This window comes from Lasioglossum baleicum, chromosome 13 (assembly GCF_051020765.1).
Source record: "Lasioglossum baleicum chromosome 13, iyLasBale1, whole genome shotgun sequence".
Lineage (NCBI taxonomy): Eukaryota > Metazoa > Arthropoda > Insecta > Hymenoptera > Halictidae > Lasioglossum > Lasioglossum baleicum.
Window position 1 is genome coordinate 8545192 of NC_134941.1, and position 18943 is coordinate 8564134.

At 39.8% G+C, this 18943-nt stretch overlaps 1 protein-coding gene across 5 annotated transcripts in view; it reads right to left on the reverse strand.

Annotated features, from left to right (window-relative positions):
* The window catches only part of Rho-5 (rhomboid-5), a 330384-nt gene that overhangs the window by 26323 nt on the left and 285118 nt on the right, over window positions 1-18943 (reverse strand). For all 5 annotated transcript variants that reach the window (XM_076436084.1, XM_076436083.1, XM_076436081.1 and 2 more), the window contains 3 exons: window positions 10312-10650; window positions 9530-9716; window positions 8155-8244 (listed from right to left, as the gene is read on the reverse strand). In XM_076436084.1, coding sequence (XP_076292199.1) covers window positions 8155-8244; window positions 9530-9716; window positions 10312-10650 — 616 coding nt within the window. The remainder of the gene's footprint in view (window positions 1-8154; window positions 8245-9529; window positions 9717-10311; window positions 10651-18943) is intronic.

The window sequence follows — 18943 nt, forward strand, 5'->3', positions numbered from 1 at the left end:
AGCATTCTTAGATTTTTAAAATCTTTTACTGTTTTATATTTTACGTAGCCAAATTCTTAGTGAATGCATAAAAATTCGCAGCCAAACAATAAATCGCCTGGTAATTCGATCAACAATTTGCAGTTTCCAACCGAATTAGAATTTCCTCTCGCAAGTCCGACACGACGCGCACCCGTTAAACAACCATAGTATTTAAAAACACGCTACGTTTTCGATCCGGTTCACACAGAATACGTCACAGCCCGTAGCGCCCGGACGGAAATCTATTAAAATCTGTCGCTGTCAATAAAGTTCGCCATTAATCGGCTTTCAGGTGAAACTCGCTCGGTAAAATATACGTGTCGGTAGTGTAGATATGTATAAAGAGAAAGAGAGACAGAGAGAGGGGGAACAGAGGAGAGGAGGCTTTAGTATTTACGCGTTATGAGCAGAGATGCGACAGGGACAAAGTACAGGTAATAAAGAGCGACGCGGAGGCTGCGCGGACCGAAGAGGGAAAACGGGCAAGAGACAGAATGTCGGCACAATGGGGGCATTCGGATACAGGAACAATAGCTGAATCCTGTCGGGAATCAATTTCCTCTCCCTGGTCGTCGAAATTACAACGGCGAATCTACATTTATTTAGTTGGGACGCCGGGACGACCGCGCGAGCAAACAATAATCCCGTAATTATACGGGAATGCGACGGCTCTTTTGTGGCCGCGATCGCGAGAAAGAATCGTTTTCACGAGCAATTTTATCCGGTTTCTGCGGCCACCCGGCTACAACGGGGAAACGGAACTCCAGAGACTTTTTTTGTTCAATTAAGAACACCCGATGTTTTATTCAACTATTTATCCGCCTGCTTGTTCAACCCTTTTGGCCCAGGCTTTTCCTATTTCGAGTCTCTACCCTCTCTTCTAGCCGGATTTTCTCCCTATCTATCTTTTAATCCAATGAATACGTTCTATATTATATCCACTATATTAAATTATATTTAAACTTGTGTCTTATACGGAACTTAAATTGGTTTTGTTTTAAAACAAGTTTAATAGCAGGGGTTCTTTTTTACACAAACTGACGCTTCAACATCAACATCTCCAGCCACAATTCAAGTCTACGCATTTGTACCTACTTCATTGTATTCCTGCCAGGGACCTTTAGTGAAAAATAAAGAATGTTAGTTACAACAATTAATGTGTTCTTTTTACTCGATCCTGCATATCAATATTCGATAACCGGCTTTGATATCGTATTGTATATTGTAATGATATGTTTAGTGAAAAATAAAGAATGTTAGTTACAACACAATTAATGTGTTCTTTTTTCTCAACCCTGCACATGAATATTCGATAATAGAATTAGATTAACATCTTCGAAAACTTTGGATACACAAAACAAGATTCGATTTTCGAAAAATTTTCCGCCGCCTTACTTGTTGTTGAGTCGTACTACTGAATTTTCTGCCACCTCCTTGGCTATCATATTCTCCTAATACAAAACTTGATGTTCGAAATTTTCGATGAAATTTTTACCGTCTGAATTGTCGTTGAGTTGCACTACTGAATGTCGTGCCACCTCCTTCGATAACATGTGCTCCTAATACAAGGGATATTGATAATTATATGGATAACAAGGGTGAATGGCAATAAAATAATCAAGACTATCGAGAAAAATAATAATATCATAATAAACGTGGATGATTATTATTTTACTTATGGTCACAGCTTAGTGTAATTGTCTAGGCTATGGTGTTTATACGTAAAGTGTAGTATCCCCGAAGAATTTCTCTGCAGCTGACCTGTTTATTTTATTCGCCAATTTCCTCACAGCATCTAAGATCGTTACATATTCAACAATTCGAGGAAAGTAATAAGAAACCATGAAAGAATTACGTCCCCGTAATTTACATTTTCCCAAGAGCGGTGAGGCATCTACAGAGTTCTGTAGTGTGCCGAAGACCACGGAGCCATTTCCATGGAAATTGCAGCAAGAGAGTTCCGACCTTTCTTTGCACAACACATTCCCTTATCTTGTTGCCGCAACGGCAGGTTTGAATTATCTTCCGAAATGCACACTCGGCTGTACACTATCAATTCCCGTGGATCGTTCTCGCCCAGGATTTTCGATTAGCGAATTATAATTAAAGTGAAACGGACAACGATATTCTCATTTCTCTGCTGGACTTCGAGTGTTCGATAGTCTCCCGGTCATCTCTACCGTACGATCGAGAACAAATACTTTCGATTTATCTGGGAACGAGAGAGCAGACATAAGAGACTTTTACGAATGAGTAGGAATCTCGCGTTATACACGACGTCCCGGATATAACAATTATTGTTCCGCACGATCCAATTATAATTCCAATTTTCGTCATGTTTGCGGTTAAACACGGAGGATCTGCGATGGAGACGCCTCGGGGCCAACAGATGGGCCGGAACTCCGGAAAAATCCACGGGAAATGTTCCACCGAAATTGCTCGTATACACGGTGCTCGAAATTACCATTATGTACATCTCGCTGGCCACTAAACTATTTATCGAGCTGTGCCGACAGGATTAGGACAATAACGAATTTCCGAAAGAAAGTAGACTGTTCATTTTCTTCGTCAGTGTACAGGGGCTTTCAAAATGTGTCATAAAAGACTTTATGGAACTTCAAAGTTGTTTTTTCGGAGAATGGTTCACTTGAGACCTGTGGTTCCTGCGAGATTTACTTTTTTCAAAGATCAAATTTGCTGTTCACGTTTTCAACTGATCTCCACCTATCAAGGATGCAGAATAATTTTACAGTGGTCGCGACGTATGTTTTTGAAACACCTTGTACAGGTATTTTCTCTTTGCGTAAATAAAAGCAGTAAAAATATTTAAAAAAATTTCAAACTATGAATTTAGCACCGCCACTTATCCCGATTTTTCGCGGAGTTATGAACAAGCAAAGCACTGAAAATTTTCATTCCGTCGTGCAAACACGCTGGCAAATTGTCCGAGAACAGAAACGTTTGTACGTTCCAAATAGTCATCCCGGTGTCTGCGCGCATTTAACAGAATCCGTGTGGTTTTACGAGTCATTAAGCGGGGATTTCTGACCAGTTAAAACCGAGGCGCGGAAAAGCCGATCGCGGATCCCTCGCCATAGAAAATATCCTAACTCCCCCCGTCTCAATAACCAGGTGATTCCACTTATTTAAATGCATACTACGCCGCCATGTAAATTCCATAATGGATCTTTGTATTCGAGAGCTCCGGCGAATCTCATCGCGAACGTTCCGGCGTGTTGCATACTTAACGATCGCCGGGGAAAAAGCGTTTTTTGCGACGAGTCTTTACGTTCCCGAAGCGTAAACCCGCCGCTGGCTGTTAAAACTGCGCGACGGAACCGACAAAAACCGTGAAAATATACTGACGAGTATTTTATTATTCCTGTCTGCTCTCAAACGTTTTCCAAACAAATCTTTATTAAACGAATCTCCTCGGAAATTTTCCCGCAAATTTGCCGTGCTAATTCTTAACAATCGCAAGCTTTAGTTATTAATTTTTCAAATATATTTTTAAAGAATTTTCTTGTAGACACATTAGTCTTTACAATAGCATTTAGTTCAATTACCAGAGATTGAGCACTTATTTAGATGACGATTAACACTCCGAGTCAAAATAGACCCAGGCACCGTCGGAGGGTTAACATGCCATTTTTGGCTCTTTATCTTCAGAAGCAAAAGATCAGGAAAGATCTGAGCTCCTCAGAACTTGCAAAATTATTGCACAAATAATTTTTATTTTGTTTTATAAAGATCGGATTTGTGACTATCGGTTAAAATGGATAGACCGGTTGCGAAGGTTAAGGAAACGAATTTATGGATTGACTGTAACACGTTTTTGCTCTGTCAATTCCACGCGACTCCGCCAGCAGTCGTCGAATGAAAACGCCGGAGAAACTTCCGTCGAAGAAAAGTGTCAAAGAGTGTTTACATGTTGTCCTCGTCTCTAGTTTAAATGTACTTTCTTTGTCTGTTCGCCTCTCGGCTTATGTTCACAGCGCGATATAAAGCGGCAGAAGTGTCATTCTCTACCGTTGGAAAGTCGGTAGTGAGGTTCGCTTGTTGGATACAGCCTTAAAAGCAAGGAGGGACCGACCTTATCACGCGTCGCGAACGTAATTCGGTTTGTCCGGTAGATTAAATAATTAAATGCAGTCTTCGGAGTCTCACCTGGTATTTCTGAAATTATTTCTATCGCGTGCTTTTAATATTTCTTTGTTTCATTTTAATACTTTCAATCTTTTCCTCAAACTTTTGGAATTTTTAAATATTAATATCGATTTATTCAGAAACGAGCGTTCAGAACGATGATTATTTTTATTGTATAATTCTGATATTATCTCGACTTATTTTAATGCTTTCAACCCAGTTTTGAGTAAAGTACAAATTAGTAGTTTTTCGATGTTACAATTGTTCAAGTTGTGGGATTTTGAAGTGAATATGCGATGATAATAATTACACGAAAATTGAGTTTTAGATTGTTGAAGTATGACGGTGTAGTTTGCATCTGGTCCTCGAATTTGTCGAACATTGAGAATGTTAATAGAAGCTTGTTATTACACTCGCGATGCCAGCACGAGATTATTACAGAATGCACCAATCGTGAAAGTTCGAAGTAAAATGTTTTAACACCGCTTTTAGGTGCTTTAAAAGTTTCATAGTCTATTAAGCTTTATTATTAAGCAATAAGCAGCTTGCACACTGTGTATGCAAATAAAACGCAGCTTTATGTCCCTGAACTTTCATATTAGCACATCATCTTAAAATATTCCGAACTAATATAAAACATGGCAGCAGAGTAGGGCAATAATCAACTAATATTTAAAAATGACTAATAGTCTTTTTGAATGTTAGGCATAGCAAAATAGTCATTAGTAATTAGATAAATAAATGGCAACTAGTAGATAACTAAATAGCAAATAGTCAGTCACAGCTCTAAGTAATCGTTAGCTATTGCTTATTAGTGAATTAGTAGTTGATGATGAGTCATCAATCTTTAGCCATCAGTCACTATTGTGCAATTAACATACATTAATATTATCTCTAACTAATCAAAAAGTTTTGACTAATGACTATTTTGCTATGACGAACATTCAAAAAGGCTATTAGTCATTTTTAAATATCAGTTGATTATTGACCTACTCTGCATTGCACCCATCAAATTAAATTTCCCCCGAACTAAATCATCTGAATAAAAAAACATATAGCTCCCACTAATGCGCTATATCTTAGAATATTAAAAAGTTTTCCAATTTGATATAATTTCACCCGAATTATTATGTATAGGTATATATATTCATAAAACTGAAGTCGCTCTATGTGTTTGAAATATATAATAAAATGAAAACAAATAGAATAACGAAAATGTAATGATTTTCCTGAGAAAAATGATAAAATTGAGTTTACCTAGATGCTCGAGTAAATAAATATTTATTCATTGTATATTACTTTTATCTGATTTTTGCCACAGGTAAATCAAAATTTTTATTCTTATTTTTATAGGTAACACAGTACTTACTTTTCTTTCATCTTTGCCACAGGGATTTCAGTGAGCGAAAGGGCATCTCGTCGATTTTTAAAAGAGAGCGTCTGGAAGCAGCTCTCACGTAAACATCCTCAGTCTAATTAACATTATTTAGCGTGCACACTTTTGCAAAAATGGTGCGCGGTGAATGAGAAAAGTTTCGTCTTCCGCGAACACCCGCAGGATTTACTTGCGTCCAGCATTGAAATTTTTCGCGAGATAAGGAGATGGTCGAATGGCAGAAACATTTTAACAGTTTTTACTCGGCTTGAAAGGTGGGAACACGGCTTCGTCCGGGCTCTCTCGGCCGTTTCTATTAATTCGAGCCGTTTCATTTATTCGACTCTCGACGCGGCGCGCTCGGCGTCCCTTCATATCTTCGCCGGGCGAGCATCCCCGCGATGGAATTTCGAAACAAAGTCAAAAAACTAATTAGCCAACAAGATACGAGATAAGTTCGAGCTAGTTCCCGCGGATGGAAATTCGCTGGAATTTCCGCTGCAAGTTATGTGGAAACGAGATTGTTTCACTCAATGGAAACTTGTTGTGTACTTTCAGCGAGCCCCGTAATAAAAGACGAACGATCTCCTCGACGAAAGTAAAGACAGAACGAGAGAGTGAGAGAGAGAGAGAGAGAAAAAAAAGAGAAGAATCGTTGGAGAAAGAAAAAGAGAGGAAAGAATTTCGCGGGGGCGAAATCGAGCATAATTAAGCGCGCCGTTACTCTACGATCTATAATCACTCGAGAAGTTATTACTCGTCGCTTTCTTCTGCTTTTCGCCGAATATTATTCGATGCCTGTGTTAATGAAAAAACTTCGCCGATTTACGAAGACAAGCTCCGACTTTTAAAAGTTTGATACGGGTAAACGTTCGCTGCGGAGGAACTTTGATAATTTTAAATGAAAAAGTTAAATACGCTCGATCAAATTCGCCCCGGTGTTTACGTGGTAAACGCTCGGACGCTCTCAATGGCCGGACTAATTACGATTCTCGGTCTTGAAATGGTCAAATATGTTCGCGTTAATTAAATCGCTTTTCCCTTTCGCGTGTTACAGATGAATTACCCAGGTGGGCTTTGGTCTGTTTCGTTCCTTTAGTTTTTCATCTGACACTCTTTTATTACTGAAAATGTAGATGTACATTTTTTGAAATATTGTAACATCTAACGTGTGGTTCGAAGTTGGAATTAAATCATTTCCATTCTCTTCTTCAACGTGTTATTTGTGCGGAGAGTACTTGTTTATTTTCAATCATTTTAATGGACGATGTTTAATGTCACGCGGAAGAGAAAATAATTTGTACAACATTTGTATTCTCGCCTTCCCAGAGTCGCCAGATTGAGACGAGTTTCCCCACCCCACCTTCCCCTTTCAGCATCATGCAGTAAGATATCAATTTTTTAAACAAACGCGATTTCAACATTAAAAAATTACTTAATGATCAGCAAATACTCTTACAGCATCGTGGAACAAGAATTTTTAAATGAACATTTTATTAATAAGAAAAGATTTAATGGTAGCACAGATGAGACGGTAGATCTCTGCGAGCCTAATCAACATTCGATCAGTGACAGTGATTCAAGGTTGCCGAGGAAATAAGTCCGAAGCCTGCGGAAAGGAAGGACCGTAAGCAATTGGAGTCTCGTTAAGCGGGAATCCTGCGAAATCCCTAATGAACGCAGATTGCCGATCGCAATTAACGCGCGTCCGAAATTAGCAGCAACTAACCGAGCGCTCGCTCGACGCCATGCGCAAGTTCGCCGGATATCAAAGCTAGCGAATTGCGTTTTCGCGCAAGTGCGAGCGCAGGCCGATTCCCGAAAACCGGAAGAGAGGGTTACCGTTGCCTCGTTAGCTTAATGATCTCGTGCAAGGCTTCCTTGGGAAAGCGTAGAACTTAACTCGTCGGCAGCTGAACCCCCCACGAACACTGCATCGGCAACGTAAGATTAACTGGCTACTCTCTTCTCGTTTGACTTCCATCGGCCATAACCGGAAACGAGACGCGGAAACAGATCCCACCGTCTCCGTCGAAGATTCACGATCGCCGGAAGTTTTATTGCGATTTAATCCTTTGAGATACGCGAGCGAGGGGGTGGGAAATAATTAGACCCGGCTTCGAATTTTGCACCACTCGGAATTTATGATCCCGGCGAGCTTGAGAACTGTTTTGCAGAGTTTTATACTGATCCGAATCTGCGATTGCTGGGAGCTCACGTTCCCGGGAATTTTATGTAAGAATGAAATCGTCTGTGTTGGATTGAGTTTCAAGATTAAGTTTATCTTAGAATTTAATGTTCGAATTTATGACGCTATCTTTTTGTTGAAAGTAATTTTATATTGTAATTCTAGACTGTGTTTGAAATATTATGCTGGTTGAACAATTTTCATATAATTGGAAAGTATATCTTGGAAAATGAAGTTCGACATTGACATAATCCTTGAAACGTGTTACGTAAAAGATTACTTTTTTACTTGTACCCTTCATTTTTTACTGAAGGGAAAAATATGCTTGACAAAATATTCTTGAGCAGTTTCTACGTTTCTAGCCACAATTTACTACAAATCAATGTTCATGGATAAGTAATTGAATGATTTATCGAAAACTCACCTCGACGACGTAGTGGAGACCAGAAAGCGTCATTCTTGCCACAGAATCTTTCCTTCTGACCGGTTGTTGCCATCTTCTCAGTGTAACGCCCTGTTAACAACAATTTTGTTAATAACAAAAGCAACACCTGACGTCTTACTTCATGGCAATTCAGTGAAATTTATTAAAATCGTCGAAGAAAAAGGAAATTTTAATCTGTCTTCTTGCAAATGATCTAAATCTTTATTTTTCATAAAGATTGCAGTCTACTAACAAGAAATAAATGGTTCTAACAAACAGAGGAATTATAAAATATAATATTACAAAGAATGATATTTATTTAAGAAGAAAACAGAATTTTTAATTTATGCAAACGGCAATAAACGCTAAAACACGCAAGAAACTTTAAAAATGTACAGTTCCAGTGCTTTATGTCGCAACAGAAATATTGCAAGAGTCCATTTCATAACGAAGAGCAACGTCTACGGTTGCAATACGGCACAATTTTCATGGGAAACGACTCGTTCTACACGAAGACACAGTTCTTTTATACTGCACATCCGCGCAAAAACGTGGCTCGAAGTTACTGAAACTGTTCCGGAAAAAGTAAACAAAAGTATACTTCCCCGGCTATTACAAAACTTCGCGGGCGCATGTCGCGTTTCCGTTCTGAACAAGTTTTAATGGGACTCGAGCCAATAGCTCAATGTTTGAGCTCGACAATTGAACTGCACGTGGAATCGTATGTGCAAACTTAAACTCTGAATTAACAAATTTCTGTCGAGTTCTATAAAAAAAAAAAAACGTCGGTAGTGTCTCAGTCCCTTTAAAAATTAATTAAACATATACAAATGTTCATAATGTTATACAAAAGAATACTGTTGTATTCTGAAGGGTCTGCAGAATCGTTCTACGTAGAAATCATTCGCATTACGTCCACGGCTTTACATATAAAAATTGTTGAAGTTGAAAATTGACCTGAAAGGTGTCACGCTCTCATTGAAAATTATTTACTAATTTGTTACTCTAACTAATAATGACTAATTATTTAAGCTCACTCGAACGTCCATAAAATAATAAAAAAATATCGTATGTGTAAAAGTCTATAGAAACGTTCGCATAAATCTCACGCTTACAATAAAAAGAATTTTTCAAATGGAAAATTGACTTCTTCAAAATTAAAGTAGATAATTGACAGAAAATGCAATTGCCAAGCATCGAGTTCGGATAACGAGTTATCTATGATTCAAGATAGGTATTTCTGGGTTGGCGAATGGGGAGCAAATAAACAATAATTAAGTGTCTGGAATTAAGCTCCCAGGGGAATGTGACTTCCGGCGGGTTGTCAAACACGGCAGCTCATCATACTCGAAAGGTTAATAACCAGGGAGCTTACCTCTGGCAGATCCGTGGTATCTGGCACGTCCCTTGTAATATCAGGATCCGGTGGTCTGTGTTCCGGAACAAGGGCACCGTATTTCCTAGACGCCATTCTCCGTCTTCGGTCCAGCCATCTTTGTCTCTCAGCGGTCTCAGACTCCTCGTCCACGCCGAAGAATTGCGCGGTTTCGCGTTTGATGTAACTGAAACGATAAATTAGCGGTTTCACTCTACGAGCATCAATCATTCGTTTTTAGCCAACAGAGACATTGTTCTGCACGAAAAGTCATTTATTGCACGACTAATAAATTAAATCGCGGATCTTTATGCATTTATAAAAGAATTGATTGGTCGAAATATAAAATAGTGAAAGATTTTAAACATTCAAGAATGTTGTAATGTCAATGTAACAAAGTCGTTAAGGGATGAAATCAATTTTTATGTTATTCCTGTTTCCCACGATCGATGCAAAACATTTTTACTTTGCATAAAGATCCGCAGTCTACTAATAATAAATTATATTTTCATGTTCCTCTCTCTGATATTAATGAACTCATTTTATATTATATTTTATATCCAAGTGTCTAAAAAATCTTCAAATATCTCAAAAACAAATCATTTAAAAAAAAATCTTTTAGGGAAAAGTTCATGTCCATTTGACGTTGAATCAGGGGATAAAGATTATATCAAGGTAAGTATGATATTATATGTGCAGGTGGCCCTGATAATTTGTTTATTCGCTGTACCTCGTTAAAATTACTATTTGAAATATTTTTTGGGGCTGTGGAGGATACTCACTTCCTGATTGTTTCCGTTCGACTCATGTTCCTCCTCAGCCTGGGTCTCTGCGTGCCAGGGTTAGTCGCACAGCTGGTCACCTGTACATGTGGCTTGGGTGCGGCGGGTGCTGACACGCTTCTGGTAACACTGGGCCCGGTCCCAGACCCAGCAACGGTGCCAGGTGTGACCATTGACATCGTTGCTGTCGTCGTGATCGGTGTGACAGCCGCTGGGTCCGCTTGCGGCGGACCAGAACTACCCACCGGGTACAAACTGATACTTTGGCCATTTTCGCCGTCGGGCCCACTCGAGGAGACCGTTGATGTGCCTGTTGTTCCTGATCCTGGCGATGGTTGCCTGGAAAATTGATAATAAAATCGTTAGTTTAAGATGAAATAATAACTCCTGCTATTTTAATGCTCTTTTTATCTTTGTTGAAAAAAATGTTTGTGGTCGCTGAGTCAATCTGTTAACTCTCGGACAATGGGCGATTTTTATATAATTCTATATAATTGGCAATGTTTAGGACCTTCACAGAGCTTCACAGCTCTAATTAATGATTTTTTAAATTTATTTTTGACGATATCTCGTGTAGACGCATTAGTTTCTCCGATATCCTCAATGAAACAGCTATTAAATGACAGTTTGGATGGTCCCGGTCAAAAATGACTCCGGCACTACACTCGGAGGGTTAAATATCGACAATTTTCCGAAATTTAGCTTTTTGTATTATATAATTATGTTCTGTCTGGAGGTGATCCATAGTTTCCCCCCGATTTTTATGAGAATTTGAAAATCCACATAAAAATCGTCCGAGCAGCCATTAAAATGGTAGTGCACATTCCCGTCTGGTATTCGCGCAGTGCCACACAAACATAGCTTGCTCACGGACATATTTACTGTATAACTTTTAACGATAAACCAATGACGGGCTCCCTCGGCCACATTACTTTTATACCTCAGCCCGGGATAATAAAAGTCGGACCAAATGGGGATTCAAAAGAAACATTCGGAACATTGTTAAAGCGAACAACTTCGGCAAAAACGACAGATTTACCTGAGAAACTTGACGTCAGGTGATATGCAAAAGTCTGCTAGCACGCATTATTCATTCAAATACAAACAAATAATAGTTACAAATGTTTCTTTCATCTCCAATTCTTCATAATGAAATTCTGCGCAGCTAGAACTTCACATGGGAATATGCTATGCATTTCTCACGAAGTATAAGTTTGCCCTTCATCTTCGGTCAATGTCAGTTCAAGGTCATTCGAAGGTCACATACAGTAGTGGACAAAAGTTTAAGACGCTCTAAAAAAGACGATAACTATTTTAATATTGTACTATAAGATTTTAAGTTTTTCTGAGAAGTTAGAGCAATTAGTTTACTACAGGATGTGAAAAGAAATTTTTTCAAAAATTGTAATTGATCGGAATTGTCGAAAAAAATACTAAAAGTTGAATTTCTAACTTTTTTATGTGAGCCTTTATGGAAAATTCAAAAAATACGTTTTGTAGATCTGTGTCAATCAAACATATTCTGAAAATTTCGTTTAAAAAACGGACGACGTTGCAATGAGCTACAAACGTTTAAAGATGGTAAAAATGGTAAATTTTCGGCATGTAGTAACTGCAACAAATCGTAAAAATCTGCAATGTTTAGTTCAAAATTCAATTTTTACCATTTTTCAACAATTCCGATCAATTGCAATTTTTGAAAAAATTTCTTTTCACATCCTGTAGTAAACTAATTGCTCTAGCTTCCCAAAAATGTTCAAATTGTATAGTACAATATTAAAATAGTTATCGTCTTTTTTAGAGCGTCTTAAACTTTTGTCCGCTACTGTATATAGTTATTTTTAATAAAACCATCGATAACCTTGAAAACAACCCCTGCGAGGGTTGCAAAAAGAATTTAATCCTTTGTCAAAATTGAAGGAGATATTCTGGGGGTCACGCGCAAGTGAAACACCCCGTATAAACTCGTCGGTTATCGGAATCATCACGTCCGCCAACACGTTCGTGCGGACGCAGTTCCGCGCGTTATGTTTTCGCTTAGAAACGGGGTGTCTGTTCCGCATCAATGCCCGGAAATTGCATAAACATCCGCGCGGCATCATCTCCCGGATGACTCGATAGAGATTGGCCTGGGGTGGTCGGTCCAATTTCGAATTTTAGCGCAGCCGCGCGTCGCCGGCCTTATCTCCGTTCCCTTTCACCGTGGATCGCGCAGAAATTGCTAAAAAGCAGTGACAGCACCGTAGAAGGAAAACCAAAAGATCGCCAAGCACACCGGGTCACGTAGCCCGAAGAAGCTGAGCGCTAAAGAGGCTCTTTCTCTCGTCAGATCGGAAATCGTGTGGCAGCGTTGAATGTGCGCGCCGCTTATAAACTCGCTCGCATAATCTCTGAAAAAAAAGCTGGGTGGAAAAGGAGCACAAGAGGGGGCCGAACGAAGGAAGGGAAAATTATAAGCCTCTCTGCCGGACGAAAGTTTCAAGAGTGCGACGAGAAACAGACACATACACACAGAGAGGGAGAGAGAGAGAGAGAAAGTGAGCGCGCAGCCAAAAATGGCGACTCACAGAGACACACCGTGTGCACGATCCCTGCGGAACCGGCGAACTTTTCAATTTTATCTGGCTCTCATCTATTCATGACTCGCCGGTTTCGTGTCCCGGCATTCTTTCACGGGATTCCACGGGAAAACACCGGGACTCGTTGCTGAAGAGCGCCGGAGTCTTCGACAACAATCCCGGAGCCTCTTCCGCTTCGTCCCGGAAGTTCGATAAGTGTAATTTTCGAGGACACCGTGCACTTACCAGGGAAAACTTCGCCCACCGTTGATTGGAAGTTACGGGACGGTCTATTCCTCGCCGGGATTACGCGGCGAAATATTGGCGAGCTTACGTTCCGCTGGGAAATGGCGAACGGGGACAAACGGACCGACTTTCTCCCCTTTTCGCGCGACATCGACGCCTCGGGGATCCACACTTTCGCCACCAGAGGCGCCAGATTAGGACTTGTGTCCCCACTCTACGATGCTGTTTCCCCACGCTTCCATTATACGTAATTCGTGTCACATGACGCGTTCCGTGTCTGTCGTGGGAGAGGGGGGAACTTCTTCCCCTCGATTCAATTCTCCCTCTAAAGAATAAGTGTTGCTCTTCAAGTATGTTGAAGGAAGGTTGTTGTGACAACTCGTTAAAATTATTTGAGAACAAATGTCCAGTTCCTGTCTTCCGCAGTTGACGCAGACATGTTTGATTTTGTATAACGATTCACAGTTTAATCATAAGTAGACTGCGGATCGTTACGCGAAATAAAAATTGTCTGCATCGATTGCAAGAAATAGAAACTAAGTTGAATGTTATTTCTTCCCATAATGATTTTAAGGTGAAATAAAAATTTGTTTAAGCAATGAACTTTAATCGATCAAATATTTTCCATTTTGTTCGATGATCTGTTGCCATCTTTCTGGTAGTTGAATAAAGTCATTGTCTATTTTCACAAAGCTGCGACAACTACATATTGGATAACAAAATTGGGTTACATTTCACCTTAAAATACCGAAATTACTTTCTTACCGACCCAATAGAGTAGAAATTATATATTGACATCTTCAATTTTTAAAGTTTATCTACACTTTGGAATTTCTTATATGTACTCAATTTTGCTATAAATGCATAAAGATCCGCAGTTTATTCATAACTTATCCGAGCCAGGGCGCAGTGGTAAACATAGTGGGCATCCCATGTACTGTTTTGAAGACCGACTTCGCGGCGAGTAAGAAAGTTGCGATTGCCACGGGCAGGTATCGAATCACTGTAACTTCCGCGGGTGTGTTCAGTAAAATTACGCTGCTTTGACTTCGCTCGTTAACGCGTTCAATATTTGTTCGAAATTTATAGGGATTTCCGTGTGACTTCTGTCCTCCTCGCGTGTACTTTGCGCCAACTTGTTAACAAACACCGAAAGCTGTACAACGTAATTGCGTCGCGAGTTACCTACGTGCCGCAACTACCTATGGCGGACTGTTATAGAAATTTCATGTACGCCAACCTCCATTAATATTCGTACTGTGTCGCACACTCTTTCAGAGGGCACGACTTTTTCGAAATAATAAATAACCTTTTCAAAGTTTAACAAAAAAAGCTCGGGAAGTTAAAAGGATTCATTTAGAACAGTCACGGAGAGATTAGAACTTCTAGATAGATCGTTTTTTATCTGGATCTATTTTGAAAATACATATTGTCAATATTTGTTAGATACATTCGGAAAATTTGATAACGAGCTATGAATTTATTCGAACAAAATGGCATCCGAAATCCATATTTCAACTCGGCAGAATTTCCCAGCGATTATTCTCTCAAAATATTTTTCGATGGCTCGTTCCACGATGAGCATTGCAGATAAAATTTGTAGAAATACCGCTAGCTATTGCGGACGAATCTTGCATTTTTATTCAAACAAAATGGCGTCCATTTCACCCGACCAGAATTTTCCCCCGATTATTTTCAGACGACTAGAAGCGCGCGGACGTAAAAACTGAATAATTCATTAAATTCAATATAAACATAATCAACTGAAAAACGCATCGGGCAGCGTGGCGTGGCCGAATTCGATTAATCGAACCATCGCAGAGACAATCGGGTTGTACCGAGGGTTCCATCGCGAAAGTAGCCGGGAACTGTCCAATTATTTTCTTCGAATAATTCAATGAAATTCCGATCGATAATTGCCGATAACTCGCGTGGCGAGAATGCGAAGTGGAGTAGTTTCTGGTCCGGAGTTTCAGCTGAAAAATGAGCCGCGATAGGGGGTGGAGGGCGAATACAATGATGGAGGGCCCCGGTCGTCAAAGACGGATTCCAGACGAAAACAATGAAACGTCGGCAAACAGAGGAGGCATAATTGTGTCTCGTGACAATAAAACTCTAATATCCGGTGCGCGCGATGTGTGCACACCCGGGCTACGAGGAAATGTGGGCCGTGCAGAACAGGGCGCAGAAAGCGGAAGGAAATTGGCGGTTGGTCGACGAGAATTTCGCCGGCGAAATTCCCTCTTCTGCATGGTGAAAAACGTGCTCTATCCCTCCCCCATATTTCGCTCTCTCTCTCTCTCTTTCTCTCTTTCTCTCTCTTACCCCATCGGTCCCGGTTATTTTCCCTTCAACGGCCCGGGATCACGGAGCTTTCAACCTGCCAGCGACACGCTACACGAAATTTAAGACTGTGGACTGCTGGGGAACGAAATGGATAGGACCAAACAAGCAGAATAATTGACCGCAAGCCAGGCGAATCAGATCGCTTTCCGGTTAACAATAACCACAGATTTTCATGCGGAATAAAAATTCTTTGCATCTGCGACAACTGGGAGGAATAAATACACCCGATCCGTTTTCGTGTGATAAACAGACTTGGGCTTTATCCAGACGAAAAATTATAGTTGAGATATCATTTCATTTGGTTCAAGCTTATTTGGAATAACCACGTACTATTTTATTTGGACAAATAATTTTCTTTTCGATTATTCATTCTTAGCCGGCGGATCTCAACGTAAAAAATGTTTGCATTGATTGCAGGACTCAGGAGCCAAATAAAAATTGTATTCTTCTTTTAATTATCCTATTAAGCTGAAACTAATACATTGATATCCTTAAATATTTTTAACATGTCCACTGCTTTAAATTGTCCGTGACCATTTTTGTCATAAATGCATAAAATCCGCAGTCTATTTGATCTTTATCTGAACTTTCCCAAATAATGTTCAATTCCATCTGGTCGGTATCGTCAATTGTGTCTAAAATACAGATTCCTCTATTGTACAGTGGCCCACAAAAGTGTTCGTACGCCCTTTAAAAAAAGAATAAATTTTTTATAATTGTACCAAACGCGCGACCTGAAGTTTTTTGTCGGCCACAGTATATCTCACATTGTACATAACTGTCAGATAAAGTTACTATACAAATTACTATACAAAAAGGTCTCTATACAAATTACAATTTATTCTTAATGTTTTTCACACTCTCTTTTTCGCAGCAAGTAAGTGCTTCAAATTTATTTGATCCTGTGATTTACACTACTGTGGTATAAAATTATCTTACAAAATTTAATTTTTTCTTACGAAAATTTTCAGACGCAATAAATGTTTCTTAATGAAAATGATCCACATTAGGATCGAAACGTCCAGATACATGGTTAAATAATTGCACAATTGCTGTAGTGTTACAACTGATCGAACCTTTCGCCGAAATCATCAACTCTTATCCAATCAATTACGATCGAGAAACATACTTCACCTTTAGATAAAGTTACTGTTCTACATCTCTGTAAATTAGTTAGCCAAGTGCTTGTAATAAAAATGATTAAAAAATAATTAATTTGAATTAAGTAGATATTGAATGATATCCATAAAATAAAAATGATACATTATTTTATAAATAAAACGTGGCCGACCCTGGTACGTTTCATATTTCGTGCACAGACAAGCTATTAAGAATTCCATTTATCCAAAAGCATACTGATCAAGGAAAATTACCGAATGTTTGCATATGGTAGCCTCGAGCTGCGTTTCAGTCAATGCACTAGATCTTTCGCGGTTACAAAGCAACCACACGGGCAATTTCATAGAAGCTTTGTTGTCCTTTCACGATAGTGATCTTGATCTGGTGGTAGCTTTGCGATCCTGAGTGGCGGCCAGAGGCTATCGGTAGCGCGCGGATTCACGTCGAAATTCGTGCTTTGAATAGGAGATGACGCTGCCAGAAATTGCATTAGATAATTATACGCGTAGCCTGTGGCAGTCAAAGACGAGTGATTATGTTACGGGCCTAACTTCAGCGTTACGTTTTAGCCGGTACACCGGAGATCCTCCTCAATTAGCCCTCTCTAATCGATCCTCTACCGTCGTCTTTACGCTTCCACCCCCCCACCACGTAATTAAAACCGAATAATTCCGGTGGGAGCGACGGCGGTTAGTTTATTTATAATAGCCTGATGTAATTAGGCGAGATCCGCTGAAATAGAACGTACGCGTTCCCGATGATTATCGTCGCCGATACATCGGCCACGAATTTCCACCTGCGAAAAGGGAATAGCAAACGTGGCGCGTGCTCGCGCGAAATTTACAACGCGCGTAATTTTCGAGCGATAAATTCGACATTCGATATCAAAAACGGCCGGTTGCGTAAATTTTATTTCCACGGAAACACGTTATTCCCAGCTTTTTCGAACAGTAAATTTCTTGAAAAATCCTCGATATTTAAATTGCGATTATTCCGTGAAAACAAATGCCGCGACCATAAGCCTGGGCTCGTTTCAAAGCTTGAAGCCTCTATTTCGGCGAAGCAGCGTTCATTCTCCTCGAACATATTTTTATTGCAGCCTCGTATTTCAAAGGTCTCCAAAACCTTTCAAAAATTTTTGCACTGTTTTATAGGACAAAAATGAGGAACAAGTATACTTACTGTGAAGTTGCTATTACACCTCTCATTCAAAGCTCGACAAAACGACGTAGAAAAATCGTACATCAATTTTCAAGCACTCGTTGCAAAAGAGGAAGCTTCAGTCTTTAAATCGGTGGTGGTTTCAGTCACGGACAAAATTTTTCAAATTTTTCACAGGCGTGTGAATGTGTATTTTCGAGGAAAAAACGCGCCTTCAGTTTCTCGCCCGGTACAGCATGGAAAAAGATCTCAGAATAAAATGAACGAGGGATTATGAAACTAGATGTTTGTAGCTTGAAAACAAGCCCTTTATTGTTGGACGATCATTTTTTACGAATTTCTCACAGTTCTTTGGACAAACACTTCTTGGATCCACTCGATCGCGGAAAATCCACAGTCGAGTGATCATCGGGAGCAAGCCAGTTAATGAGAAGCCGTAAATCGTCGCCTCGATTTTAAAATATTAAATCGCGGATTAATCGGGGACCGGGGAGCATGAATTGCCAGTAGAAGCAGCGGATCGTGGCCCGGCAATATTTCATGGTGTTCCATCGACCGCAAGAAAACCGTTCGCGCGATATTCTCGGGTACAATAAATAAACGGAACAAGAGAAGGATCGAAGTTTCTTTTGCGCGAGCGGGAAAGGGAGCGTGCGGAAAATAAAGGAAGCAAGCAGAACAACGTTGTGTTTCGGAATCGCGGAACAGACGGGATTCAAATAGGCTTTTGTCTTCATTTCCGTCAATTACGTTCGCGCCATTTAATTTCGAAGCTTTCCTGCGAACTTCTTTTCAATTTCCTGGCCAAATTAAACAAGCGATAAATATTGATCGTGTAACACGCAGCTTTCGACGATGTTCTGATTAGGCACGCGTACGAGTATTAAGCGATTATGCTTCTTAGGCGAGTCACGCTAAATTAACGACTATCGCACGCATTAGTGGAGCTTTTCATGTTTTAACGCGTTACTGCGGTGGATTATTGATCGTCACTTTGTGGACGAAATTGTGCAGTGGGTTCAAAATTTGATCTGTAATAATTTCGTGAAGAATAATAGTGCAATCATAAATTTTAATTTTTTTCCGGGATATTTCTGCACGATGTAGTAGGTGAAAAACTGAGGACATGTTTTCTGGAAAATGCTGCAAATTCAAACGTCTCCAAAAACTTACAAAAATTTTTCCCCATTCTGAAACTATCA